The 12806-nt window shown below is 40.5% G+C and overlaps 2 protein-coding genes across 4 annotated transcripts in view; one reads left to right on the top strand and one right to left on the bottom strand.

Annotated features, from left to right (window-relative positions):
* The window catches only part of NEK4 (NIMA related kinase 4), a 32761-nt gene extending 24942 nt beyond the window's left edge, over positions 1-7819 (top strand). Inside the window, exons 13-15 of one of the 3 annotated variants that reach the window (XM_015569200.1) lie at positions 572-678; positions 1562-1695; positions 7312-7819. In XM_015569200.1, coding sequence (XP_015424686.1) covers positions 572-678; positions 1562-1695; positions 7312-7404 — 334 coding nt within the window. In that variant the 3' untranslated portion in view covers positions 7405-7819. Of the gene's footprint in view, positions 1-342; positions 679-1561; positions 1696-7311 lie in introns of those variants that run through there. The other 2 variants (XM_006771844.2, XM_015569199.1) reach the window with 2 other exon arrangements.
* A 3221-nt stretch (positions 7820-11040) lies between these two features.
* On the bottom strand, positions 11041-12803 carry SPCS1 (signal peptidase complex subunit 1; the record flags this gene model as incomplete). Its single annotated transcript, XM_006771841.2, has 4 exons — positions 11041-11527; positions 12155-12241; positions 12344-12403; positions 12723-12803. Coding segments are annotated over 4 exons (354 nt in total), but the record flags the coding sequence as incomplete, so codon positions are not given.
* Positions 12804-12806: the final 3 nt, after the last annotated feature.

The raw sequence follows: 12806 nt of genomic DNA, 5'->3' as shown, positions 1-12806 counted from the left end.
TGCAGAAATAAGAAATCTGGGAAGGTAAACTAATGAATCCTTAACTACAGACTGGTTCTTGTCTCCCTTTTTAATTTGATTTTTATTTACGACATGATTATCAATACTTTGGGGCTGATTTCTGAGATCCAATGTATGTTCAAAGTCTTCCGAAACACACAACCTTTTTTCAAAAACTCTCTTTTTTTAATTTAAATAAATTCTTGTTTAAAGTATTACATATGTCTCCTTTTTCCCCCATTGACCTCTCCCTGGCCACCCTCACCCTTGGCATCTCATTTTTTAATGAAAACTTTTCATGAAGTCAATTTAATAATAATAAGGGGAATTTCTTTTTTCTAGGAAAGGTCATTCAAGTGAAATGAGTGATTTGGTACAATTGATGACTCAGACCCTAAAATTGGACTCTAAAGAGAACTATGAGGATCTCCCAGTACCAGATCCAGTGTCAGAATTTAAACTTCATCGGAAGTATCGGGACACACTGATACTTCATGGGAAAGTTGCAGAACAGGCAGAGGAACTCCATTTTAAAGAGCTACCTTTAGGTGATCAGTTTATTCTTTTACAGCAAACTGGAGAGCATGTTTATTGGAGAAATGTGTCAAACCAAGGAGCAGCTAATGCTTGCAAATTGTTTTGTCTTTTTATTCTTTCATTTGGATATCTCCATAAAAGGTATATCTTGTTTTATGTAACAGTTGTGTTCCTGAAAAGTTGCATGAAAATTGATTTTTAAAAATATGTGTAAATAAATACATGTTTGGAATTTTTCACATGGATTCTCTTCAAGTTAGACAGTTGTGCATTTTTAAGTTTAGGAGGTAATAATGAGACATAAAGCATAAATTCATATATAGTCATACCTTGTTTTATTGTGCTTCACTTTATTGCACTTTGCAGATATGGTGTTTACAAATTGAAGGTTTATGGCAATCTTGCATTGAGCAAGTCTATTGATGCCATTTTTTCGCAGGCTCAGATGACAGCAATTTTAGCAACAAAGTATTTTTAAATTAAGGTATACACATTGATTTTTTTTTATTTTTAATAATTTTTACTGATTTCAGAGAGGAAAGGAGAGGGAGGGAGAGATAGAAACATCAATGATGAGAGAGAATCATTGATCGGCTGCCTCCTGCACTCCCCACACTGGGGATTGAGCCTGCATCCTGGGTATGTGCCCTTGGGCAGAATCGAATCTGGGATCCTTGAGTCCGCAGACCGATGCTCTATCCACTGAGCCAAACCAGCTAGGGCCACATTGATTTTTTAAAACGTCATTACTATTACATACTTCATTGACCATAGTATAGTGTAAATAGAACTTTTATATGCACTGGCAAAACCAAAAATGCGTGTGACAAACCTGCAATGTCTCTGAAGTATGCCTGTTTACATTTTAGTCATTGAAAATACATGAAGTCATTAAGCTAAACTCTTATCAAAATGAAAAAGATCTCAACATGACAAGATTTAAAAAAAAAAACAACACATTGCATTCTTCTTGCTGCCATGGTGAAAGTATTCATTTTTCCCTCTCTTTGTTATTACTCTTAAGCTATCATTCCAGGTTCTGAAAAGATCAGAAGAATAGTTGAAATCTTGAGAGCTGATGTAGTCCAGGGCCTGGGAATTCAGCTTTTAGAGCAGGTATATGAACTTTTGGAAGAGGAGGATGAATTGAAGAGAGAGGTGAGTATCCTATTAGCTTTGTCAGCTGCTTATGCTGTATAATTTTTTTAATATCCTTTTGAAATATAATTAACATTCCCTACATTTCACACACTTAAAATGTACAATTCAGTGTTTTTAGTATATTCAAAGTACCACCATCACCACAACCAACGTTAGAACATTTCATTACTCCTTAAAGAAACCTTGTACCCATTGGCAGTCACTCCCCAAAGCCCTCCACCCCTGAGCAACCACTAACATTTCTGTCTCTATAGATTTGACTATTCTAGATATTTCATTTAAATGGAATCACACAAAATATGTTGTCTTTTGTGATTAGCTTCTTTTACTTAATACATAATTCATGTATCACATACTTTATTCCTTAATATAGCCAAATATAGTTCACTAGAGGCCCATTTTGTGCACTGTAGGGTCCCTAGCAGTTGCCAGCTGCTGTCGGTACTCCCTCCTTTCCCCTGGCCGGCCCCGCCCCCTGGTCGAACTTTCAGATGAACTCCCAGTTGAGGGGACAATTTGCATACTATGCTTTTATTATATAGAATTATATGGCTATAGCGTGTTTTGTCTATCTGCTTATGGACATTTAAATTGTTTCCACTTTTTGGCCATTATGAATAATGCTCCTATGAACATTCATGTATAAGCTTTTGTGTAGACATATGTTTTCATTTTTCTTGGGTATGTATCTACGAGTAGAAATTGCCGAGTCATATGGAAAGTATATATTTAGCATTTTGAAGAATGGCCAGACTGTTTTCCAAAGCATCTTCCTCATTTTATATTCCCACCAGTAATGTGTGAGGGTTCTAATTTCTTCACATCCTTGTCAACACTTGTTATTGTCATCATTTTGGTTATAGCCATCCTAGTGGATCAGGAGTATTTTCTCATTATGGTTTTGATTTGCTTTTTCCTAATGAATAATGAACATAGAGAGTCTTTCATGTACCTGTTGGCTATTTTATATATTTTTTGGAGCCATGTCTATTTTGATCTTTTACACATTTTAAAATTGTTATTTGTATTTTTATTGTTGAGTTGTAAGAGTTCTTTATATATTCTGGATACAAGTTCTTTATCAGATGCATGATTTGCAAAAAGTTTTCCCATTCTGTGGTGGTTTTTTCACTTTCTAATGACATTGTTTATACCACAAAAGGTTTTAATTCTGATGAATTTAATATATCTGTTTTGTTGCTTGTGCTTTTGGTGTCATATCTAAGAAGGCTTTGTGTAACCTAAAATCACAAAGATTTATTCCTATGTTTTCTTCTAAAAATATTATCATTAGCCTGGACAGTATGTCTTGTTTGGAACATTGTCCCATGCACCAGAAGGTGGTGGGTTCAATTCCCTATCAGGGCACATGCCTGGTTTGAGGGTTCAGCCCTAATTGTGGTGTGTCAGGAAGCTGCTGTTCAATGTTTCTCTCTCACATCAGTGTTTCTCTTTCTATCTCAAATCAATGAAAACATATCCTTGGGTGAGGATTAATAATAAAATAAATAAAAGGGTTTTTTAAAAAATATATTTTTTATTGATTTCAGAGAGGAAGGGAGAGGGAGAGAGAGATAGAAACATCAATGATGAGAGAGAATCATTGATCAGCTGCCTCCTGCACACCCCTTACTGGGGATGAGCCTGCAACCCAGCCATGTTCCCTTGACCGGAATCAAACCTGGAACCCTTCAGTCCCCAGGCCACCACTCTGTCCACTGAGCCAAACCAGCTAGGGCAAAATAAATAAAAGTTTTTTCATTTAAATCCTTACATGAGTATCATGATAAATCTCGATCTGCCCTGCTCCCTCCCACCCAGGATGTGAATCATCCCTTTGTCACCTGTCATAGTTAAATATTTTTTTCTTGTGATGAGAACTTTTATGATCTACTCTTAGCAACTTCAAATATACAATACAGTATTATTAAGTATAGTCACTGTGCTATACATATAGCCCAGGAACTTATTTTATAACTGGAATTTGTACTTTTTGATCATCTCTACCCATTTCCCTTACCCCTCACCCCCACCACTGGCAACCACCAATCTGTTCTCTGTTTCTGTTTGTGTGGTTTTTTTTGTTTTTACTTTTTTTTTGGTGTGTTTTTTTGCGATGGGGTGGGGGGAGGGAGGTGGGTTGCAAAAATAGTTTAATAGGTTCTACCAAGCAGATCAATAGGGGAGTGGTTAGGGGGTGATCAGGCTGGCAGGCAGAAGCGGTTAGGGGCAGTCGGGCAGGTGAGCAGTTCAGAGCCAGCAGTACTGGATTGTGAGAGGGATGTCCAACTGTTGGTCATCCAACAGGGGTCCCAGATTGGAGAGGGTGCAGGCTGGGCTGGGGGACACCTCCCCCCTCCTCCGCATGAATTTCATGCACCGAGCCTCTAGTTTCTTTAAATATTTTTCTACTTCTTTTTTTTCTCTGGTCCTCCCATCACACCGGTGTTGGTATGCTTAAATAGTGTCCCACATTTCTCTGAGGCTCTGTTTATTTTCTTTACTTTCTGTCCTGTGGATTACATAATCTTTATTGATATATCTCCAAGCTTCCTTATTCTTTCATTAGTTCAAACATACTGTAGAGCCCCTCTGGTGAGTCTTTTGTTATTGTAGCACTTTTTAATTCCAGAATTTCCATTTGGTTCTTTTTACAATTTATTTATCTTTATCAATACTTTGATATGACATTATCATCATACTTTACTTCTGTAATCAAGACTTTATTTAGTTTTTGTGAACATGTTTCTAATGGCTATTTTGACATCTTTTTTCATTAAATCCAGCATCTGATTGTTCTCACAGGCAGTTTCTCTTTGCATGCCCCCCCCCCCCGCCCCCCCAGTGTACATGTCATATCCTGTTTCTTTGCATGTCTCCTAACTTTCTTTTGGAAACTGGAAATTTTAGACATCTATATATATAAAAGGCTAAGTGGCCGGCCAGCCAGTACATATGACGTGCAATTTAAAAATAAATGAGTCGCGCATGCACGATACTTATAAAGCTCTCACTGGTGCCAGTCGCACATGTGTTTTAACTTTATGATGCTATCTTACGTATACTATTTTGACATGTAACTTTTAGCAGTAATGTAATTACCACACGAATCTTTCTTCTAATTAATTTCAATATGAACGAATCCATGCACTAGGCCACTAGTGTTTTTGTAACTTTGGTTACTGGCCTCCCTGGGAGTGAGGGTTGTTACTGTTATTCAACTGTTTAGTAATTAGCTGGATTATTTGTGGACCCCCACTCTGAGCGGCTGCTCCCACTGTGGGAGCTCACTGACCACTAGGGGGCAGCTCTTGCGTTGAGCGTCTGCCCTCTGGTGGTCACTGCGCATCATAGCGACTGGTGAAAGGTAATACAAAAAAAGTTAAAACAAATGCACCTGTGTGGTTCAGTGATTGAGCATCAAACCAAGAGGTTACCAGTTCGATTCCCGGTCAGGGCACATGCCCTGGTTGCAGGCTCAATCTCCAGTAGGGGCCCATCTTTGATGTTTCTCTCTCATCGATATTTCTATCTATCTCTCTCCCTTCCTCTCTCTCTAAAGTCAATAAAAACATATTATAAAAAATAAAACCTCTGTGGGCCTTAGCTGGTTTTGCTCAGTGGATAGAGCATTGGCTTGCAGACTGACTGGTTCTGGATTTGATTCCAGTCAAGGTCACATGCCCCGGTTATGGGCTATCCCTGGTGGGGGGTGTGCAGGAGGCAGCCAGTCTATGAGTCTCTCTCATCACTGATGTTTCTCTCTCTCCCTGGAGCTTTCCCTTCATCCCTGAAATCAATAAAAATAGATTTTGGAAAAAAAGAAAGCTCTGTGGGGGTAAAGGGGCTTCAGTCTGGTCTTCTCAGCATGCTTCACCCACTCTTGGGCAAAGGCAGATTAGGACTCCACTATTTTCAGTGTCCTGTACCCAAGGTCGAGCCTCCTTCCTACAAGTCAAGCTGGGTGTAAGAAGGAAACTCCCACCTCTTGGCTGCACTCTTCCAAAACTTACCAACAACAGGTACTGGGGGCAGGATGAGATAGATATTCTGATGTCCTGCCTCTTCCAGGAACATAGCCTTCTGACTGGAAGTTGGGGGAAAGAGCCCTGTTTTGTTGGCTTCACCAGGCTGATGTACTTTTTGTCTCATTAGGGCTGGGAGTGGAGAGGTAGGCAGTTGATCTTAATTCATATACTGCAGATTCTCACCATTCTTATTTTTAGATTATCTTGGGGGGTGGGAAGTATCTTTATTTGCTGTATGCCCATAGGGCCATTTTCAGAGATTTTTCCATCTGCAGAGCTCCTTGTGCTGTCCTAGCACATGTGGAACCAATTAGGTTTACATTTCAGTTGTTACATCTCCTTTAATATGGAACAATTACCCAGTCTTTGTTTTTTACTACCTTGACATTTTTAAAGAGTATATGCCATTAGGTCCTGAATCAAGACCAGTGGTTTTTTTGTAGCTGTTGGTTTCAAACAGGAGCCAAGAGCAATGTCTTCCTGTGGTTTGTTGGCCATTCAGGACCCAGTGAGAATGGCCAATTCAATTGGAAGAAACATAGGGAAAAAAAAAAAAGAGTATATGGCACGTACTTTATAAAATGCCTGTTTGGATTTGTTTGACCTCTTGAGTAGATTCAGATTATGCATTTTTGGCAGGAATATTACAGAAGTGCTGATGGGTCCTTAGTACATTATATCAGGAGGTCCATATCTGTTTAACACATCTGCTAATTTCAGGCATTTTTTTCCAACAGTGTCACATAGATTTTCTTGATTTCTAGCCTTGAATTTTCTATATATTAATTGGTTATTTGTATTATTTTGTAAATGCCTTTGTTGAATTACATGTGGGGTTGATTTTGTTGTTTTATCAATTCTGATGTTCAATAAAACACTAGTTTTATTGATTCTAAGAGCTCTTTATATACTAACATATATATATGTGTATATATATATAAACATATATATACATATATGTATATACAGTGTCCCAAAAAATGTATACACACAGCTGATAGTTCAGTTTTGAAAATTACATTATTTTAATAAGCACTGCCTTTAAAAGGATTCAGAGTGTATGTATACATTTTTGGGGGACACCAGAAATATATACACATATTTTGTTGTGGTTCTCATCTGAAGATGTATTTTCCATTGATTTTTAGAAAGAGTGGGAGGGAGGAAGGGAGGGAGGGGGGTGAAACATCAATGTGAGACACCCACATTGATTGGCTGCTTCCCACATGCACCCCAACTGGACAATGGGATCGAGCCTGCAATCTTGGCTTGACTGGAAATTGAACCCGCAACCCTGCAGTGCGTGGGCTGGTGCTCTAACCACTGAGCACACCAGCCAGGGAAGGACCTCTGTATATTAATATATTTTGCATGTATGTTGAAAATATTTTTGCTAGTTTATTGTTTGCTTTTTAATTTCTTAGGACTATTTTTTGATATCTTGAAGTTCAAATTTTTATATAAATATACTTAGTATTTACCATATGATATCTACCTTTGGTGTCATGCTTAGTAAAGCTGTTCTAAGATTAGAGAAATATTTTTTCTACTACATACTGATTTTCTTCTTTTGTTTCCCAAATAGGTACGTTTGCAGGAGCACATGGGTGAAAAGTATACGACTTATAGTGTGAAAGCTCGCCAATTGAAATTTTTTGAAGAAAATGTGAATTTTTGAGAATTTATTCTAATCTGCTGCCAGAGCTAAAGACTTATATTCAAAAGTTTTTGGCTTAAATAGAAACAAACTTATAATGATGGTTGGAGGCTATTCACCATCTTTATATCTCTTGGGTGGTTGTTTTTTTGTTTTGTTTTTTACTGGGAAAAAAAAATGGGACCAATGGAATATGAAGCAAACTCACAACAGAAAGAACCTTTGGCTGTCTTATTCTCTTTGTGAAGAAAAATCTGTTATAAGACTTTGTTTGGTTACTTACTGAGCCTTAAACCACCAATTTTATACCTGGAACTTTATTTTTTTAAGGTATTAATTAACTTGAATACAGGACCATATAATATTGGATTGAAAGTTTTATATTATACTGCAGTGATAAAAGCAATAGGAGAAATAAATGACGTATGTCCAGTGATACTACTGTCATTGTTAATAACCTTAGGTAGTAGTTGATAAATTATTTTGGAAAAAGTAAATTCAAGATTCTAGGATTATATTTAAAGAACATTAAGTATCTAGTACTTGAGCAATTGAATTCCTCTTTACTGATGGACATTTAACATTGTATTTTCATGTAATATGCACCTCATGTAGGGTATATAAGAATTGAAACTAAGAGATATTTTGGCTTTGTAAATGAATGTTTTTATATGCGTTTTTTTTTTTAGATTTCTCCATGAGGGAAAACATTTCTTAAACACTTATTCCTTTTCCAGTTAAGCAATTTATAAGTAGAGTCCAGCTCCTTTTAGTTATGTTGGACATATTCCTCTCCTCAAGTTTGGCTTCTTGTACATCAAGATATTGGTTGTCTTCCCATGTTTCAAATGTATGTTTATGTATTACCTGTTAGTTATTTATGAGGGGTATTGCCCACCTAGGAAACAGTTTTTATAAAATAAGTATTGATTAGTAAATTTTCACCTCTGTATTCAAGAGACTCTAAAAATGAATTCTGCTCCAGAAATGTGTTTTTTTTTAATAATTAAAAATGTATCTTCTCGCCTGGCTGGTATGGCTATGTGGTTGAGTGGCAACCCATGAACCAGGAAGTCATGATTTGATTCCTGGTCAAGGTACATGCTCAGACTGTGGGTTCCATCCCCAGTAGGGGGCATGCAGGAGGCAGCCGATTGATGATTTTTCTCATCATTGATATTTCTCTCTCTCTCCCTTCCTGTCTGAAATCAATTAAAAAATTTTTTTAAAATGTATCTTCTTTGAAAATATATACACACAGAAAATACTCTAATGAAATCTTTCCTTCCTAGTCACTTAACAGATATTTATTTACTGTTTTGCTAGGTGCTATTTCTGGAGCTGGGAATATAGTGATGACTTAAACAATACTCCTTGTCCTTATAATGCTCATAGCCTGGTTTTGGAGACCTCTTATTTTCACTCTGAAAGGTTTGTTAGAACTCAACTATAAAACCATCTAGTCCCAATGGGGGAAAAAAAGAGGACACCTGTTAATAGTTTCAACAATAAAGATAAATAAACACATCTAGTCCTAATGCCTAGATGGGGGCAAATCCTTGGTCTTCCTGAGCTATTCACCATTTCTTGCACATTTCAGAAATATGTTTTCTAACTTATTGATATAAAGTTGTACATATTTTCTTAAAATGAAAAAAAGCTCCTGTTCCTAACTTTTAAACCACATTTACTATACTTACTAGAGGCCCGGTGCACAAAAATTTGTGCACTCAGTGGGGGATGTCCCTCAGCCCCGCCTGTTTCCTCTCGCAGTCTGGGACCCCTCAGGGGATGACCACCTGCTGGCTTAGGCCCGCTCCCCAGGGGACTGGGCCTAAGCTGGCAATCAGACATCCCTCTGGCAGCCCGGGAACCCTTAGGGGATAGCCACTTGCCAGCAGGGAGCAAGCCTAAGCTGCAGTCGGACATCCTTAGTGCTGCTGAGGTGGGAGAGGCTCCCGCCACCACTGCTGTGCTGGCAGCCATTAGCCTGGCTTGTGGCTGAGCAGAGCTCTCCCTGTTGGAGCGCACTGACCACCAGGGGGCGTCTCCTGCATTGAGCGTCTACCCCCTGGTGGTCAGTGTGTGTCATAGTGACCAGTGATTCCCAGTTGTTCTGCTGTTAGGGTCAATTTGCATATTTCCCTTTCATTATATAGGATCCTCCATAGCCGAGGCAACCAAGCCTCCTCTTTGCTCCAGCTCCATGGCTGCTGGCTGCCGTCTTGGTTGGGTTAATTTGCATATAGGCGCTCTGGGTGGTGGGTATGGCTTAAGGCATAGCAAAGGTATGGTCAATTTGCATATTTGTCTTTTATTAGTATAAATTGATATATTTGATCTATGTATTTCTGCCTTTTTAAAAAAACTTTCCTGACTTTTGCTGTATTAAAGTCTTTGCTCCCTTTTTCTTAAAGTCACAGTTTGGAAGTCCTATATCCTGGTATTGAGAAATAGAGTATTACCTATAATAACCCTCCCCCTCACATAAGACCTTTAGAAAATTTTCTCTTCAGCCTTCTGGAAAATTTAAAAGGAATTTATGACTTCACTAGAGGCCTAGTGCATGACGTTAGTGCAATGGGGGGAGGAGAATGGGGGGGCGGGCCTCAGCCTGGCCTGCACCCTTTAGCAGTCTGGGAGGTCCTCAAAGGGAGCGGACCTAAGCCATGAGCCTAGCTTGTGGCTGAGCAGCAGTCCCCCTGTGGGAGCGCACTAACCACCGGGGGGCAGCTCTTGTGTTGAGCATCTGCCCCCTGGTGGTCAGTGTGCATCATAGCGACCTGTTGTTCTGCCATTGGGTCAATTTACATATTACCCTTTTATTATATAGGACTAGGGGCCCGGTGTACGAAATTCGTGCACTGCGTGGGTGTGGGGGGGTGTCCCTCAGCCCAGCCTACCCCCTCTCACATACTGGGAGCCCTCAGGCGTTGACCCCCATCACCCTCCAATCACAGGATCGGCCCCTTGCCCGGAGGCATCCAGCCTGGGCAGCAGGGACCCGCAGCTGCAGCGGCCCCGCGATTGTGGGCTCCACTTTAGGCCCAGGCAAGGGACCCCTAGTTCCCGGGACTGCCAGCTTCGACCCTGCCCAGTTCCCATCACTGGCTCCACCCCTACTTCCTGCTATCACTGGCCAGGGCGACAAAGGCGCCCAATTCTCCGATCATGCCTGGGGAGCAGGCCCCCAGGGCCGCCTTTGCCCTGCCCCCCGGCTCTTAGCTCCCCCCTGGGTTTCCGATCACTGTCAGTGGCAGGGGGCTTCTTCCTGCTTTCCCTTTCGCCTCCCTGCATTGTGCCTATATATGCAAATTAACCACCATCTGAGTTGGCAGTTAATTTGCATATAGCCCTGATTAGCCAATGAAAAGGGTAGCATCATATGCCAATTACCATTTTTCTCTTTTATTAGTGTAGATAGGTTTTCACTCTGGTCCACCTCAGGTAAAGAATAATGAAATGTTTTCTGCTTACCATCAGCCTTTGGTGGTAAAAATACTTCATCATAAATTTACATTCGTAAATTTTTTCATTAGGTGCTTGCTGTTTTTAATTAGAAATGGGGCTTACTGACACTCTCAGAACTACGAGCTTCTAACTTTGGCTTTTACTAGTAATCTTGCTAGCAGAACAATGAATAAAAGACTTTAGGCATAGATTTGCACTGTGAGTTTTAATTGAAAATATTAGAACAGCTTAGTAATGAATTATAAAACTTTGATAATTAAGTTGTACTACCATTTATGAAGCAAATTATTACTTTTGTAGACCTGAAAGAAACTTTGCATACTTGTATTTTCTGTTCTCCATTTCAGAGAAACTATGAAGAGGTCTAAAATATGTACAAGTCAAAGCCCAACTGAGAAGTGAAATATAAAGAGAAAAAAAATCTATAACAGCTGTACCGTAGGAGCACAGGTGGTTTGTAGCTCGTGTTTTGGGTGTGAAAATTTAGCTCATCTCACAGGATACAAAAGCAGGTGCAATAATAGAGCTGAGTCATGTAAACCCCCAATCAATTATTTTTAGCATGCCTTTTAACTTTCCTTTCCCCTGGTTTCTTGTCTTCTGTGCCCGAGTCTTGAACTGGTAACCACTTGAGGGGGTGCCGGCGATAAATGGGCCATGGAGGAAGTGTCAGCTGAGCCAGAACAGAGAAAATGAATCAGTTGTAGCCACTAAAGAGCATTATGTATAATGCCTGGTTCCCAAATGACTCCTACACTAAAGGTAAAACCAACAACCAAATGACATTCGTATGAAAACCATGCCACTGCTCAGACAAGATACTTGAAGTGATGCAAGCCTCACTGTTTACACATACGGCTTTAAGGGCCAAAATAAAGGAGGGGAGGGAGCAGTGTGAAGATCATAAAAAATACTTGGCCCCGCTGGTGTGGCTCAGCGGCTGAACGACAGACAACCCAGGACCAAGAGGTTACCGGTTTGCAGGCTCGATCCCCAGTGTGGGCGTAGCCGATTGATGATGATTCTCTCTCTCTATACCTCTCCCTCCCTCCCTAAAAAATCAATTTAAAAATATTTTTTAAAAATTCCTGCTAGCTTTAACTTTCAGATTATTGCTTGGAGCAGCTGCCAAAATAAATGAGGTATATCCTTTTATGCAGCTTTCCTCATCCGACCCTATAGCAAGGGGAAACATTCAGGGAAAAGTTGGCGCTGGTTTTCTCTAATAGGTCCAACCAAAACAACCCGCTTCAGACAACACAGTTTGCCACTAATATTCAAACACCCACAGATTTCTTACCAAACACGAAAAAACAAATCCAGCCATAACTATATAGACAGTCCACCCGAACTGTTCAGCCACGTACCCGTAGATAAATCCAACTATCTAGAGACAAAGTATATTGAATACAGTCAGTCTGGGGGGAAGAAGAAGACACACACACACAAACCCAAACAAACAAAAGATTATGCAAAAGTCAATACTTACTGCTGAAAAAAGAATAATTCCCTGAAACATCTGCTCAGCTAGCTTCTGGCCCTTGTAATCCTAGAGGCGAAGGAAAGCAAAGCAGGATTCGTTCCATCACCGAAGAGATACCGTTCCTGCCCTGGTCTCACAGCATTGGCACGAGCAACCCAACGTCAGGGGTTCCCCAAGGAAATGCTGGGTTTCCCGGGGGAACGGAAGCACCCTAACCGAGCACGGGGGGGGATTCTCGCGGAGGAAGGGAGGTGGGGAAGAGTGGAAGGCAGGAGTCGGAACCAGGAACCGCGGTGCAGCGGGTGGGTCTCCCACAGGGACTCCGAAGCTGCCAGCGGGCGAGCGGCGGCGAGGCTGCCGGGGCCGAGGCGGGTCTCACCCTCACCATTTGCGTGGGCAGCGAGCTCAGTTGCTCCAGCATGGCTGGCTGAGGCGGGCAGCAGAATGCTGGCGTCCGGCAGCGAGGCGA

This window comes from Myotis davidii, unplaced genomic scaffold, assembly GCF_000327345.1.
Source record: "Myotis davidii unplaced genomic scaffold, ASM32734v1 scaffold725, whole genome shotgun sequence".
Classification (NCBI taxonomy): domain Eukaryota; kingdom Metazoa; phylum Chordata; class Mammalia; order Chiroptera; family Vespertilionidae; genus Myotis; species Myotis davidii.
This window is presented reverse-complemented; position numbering and strand designations above follow the sequence as displayed.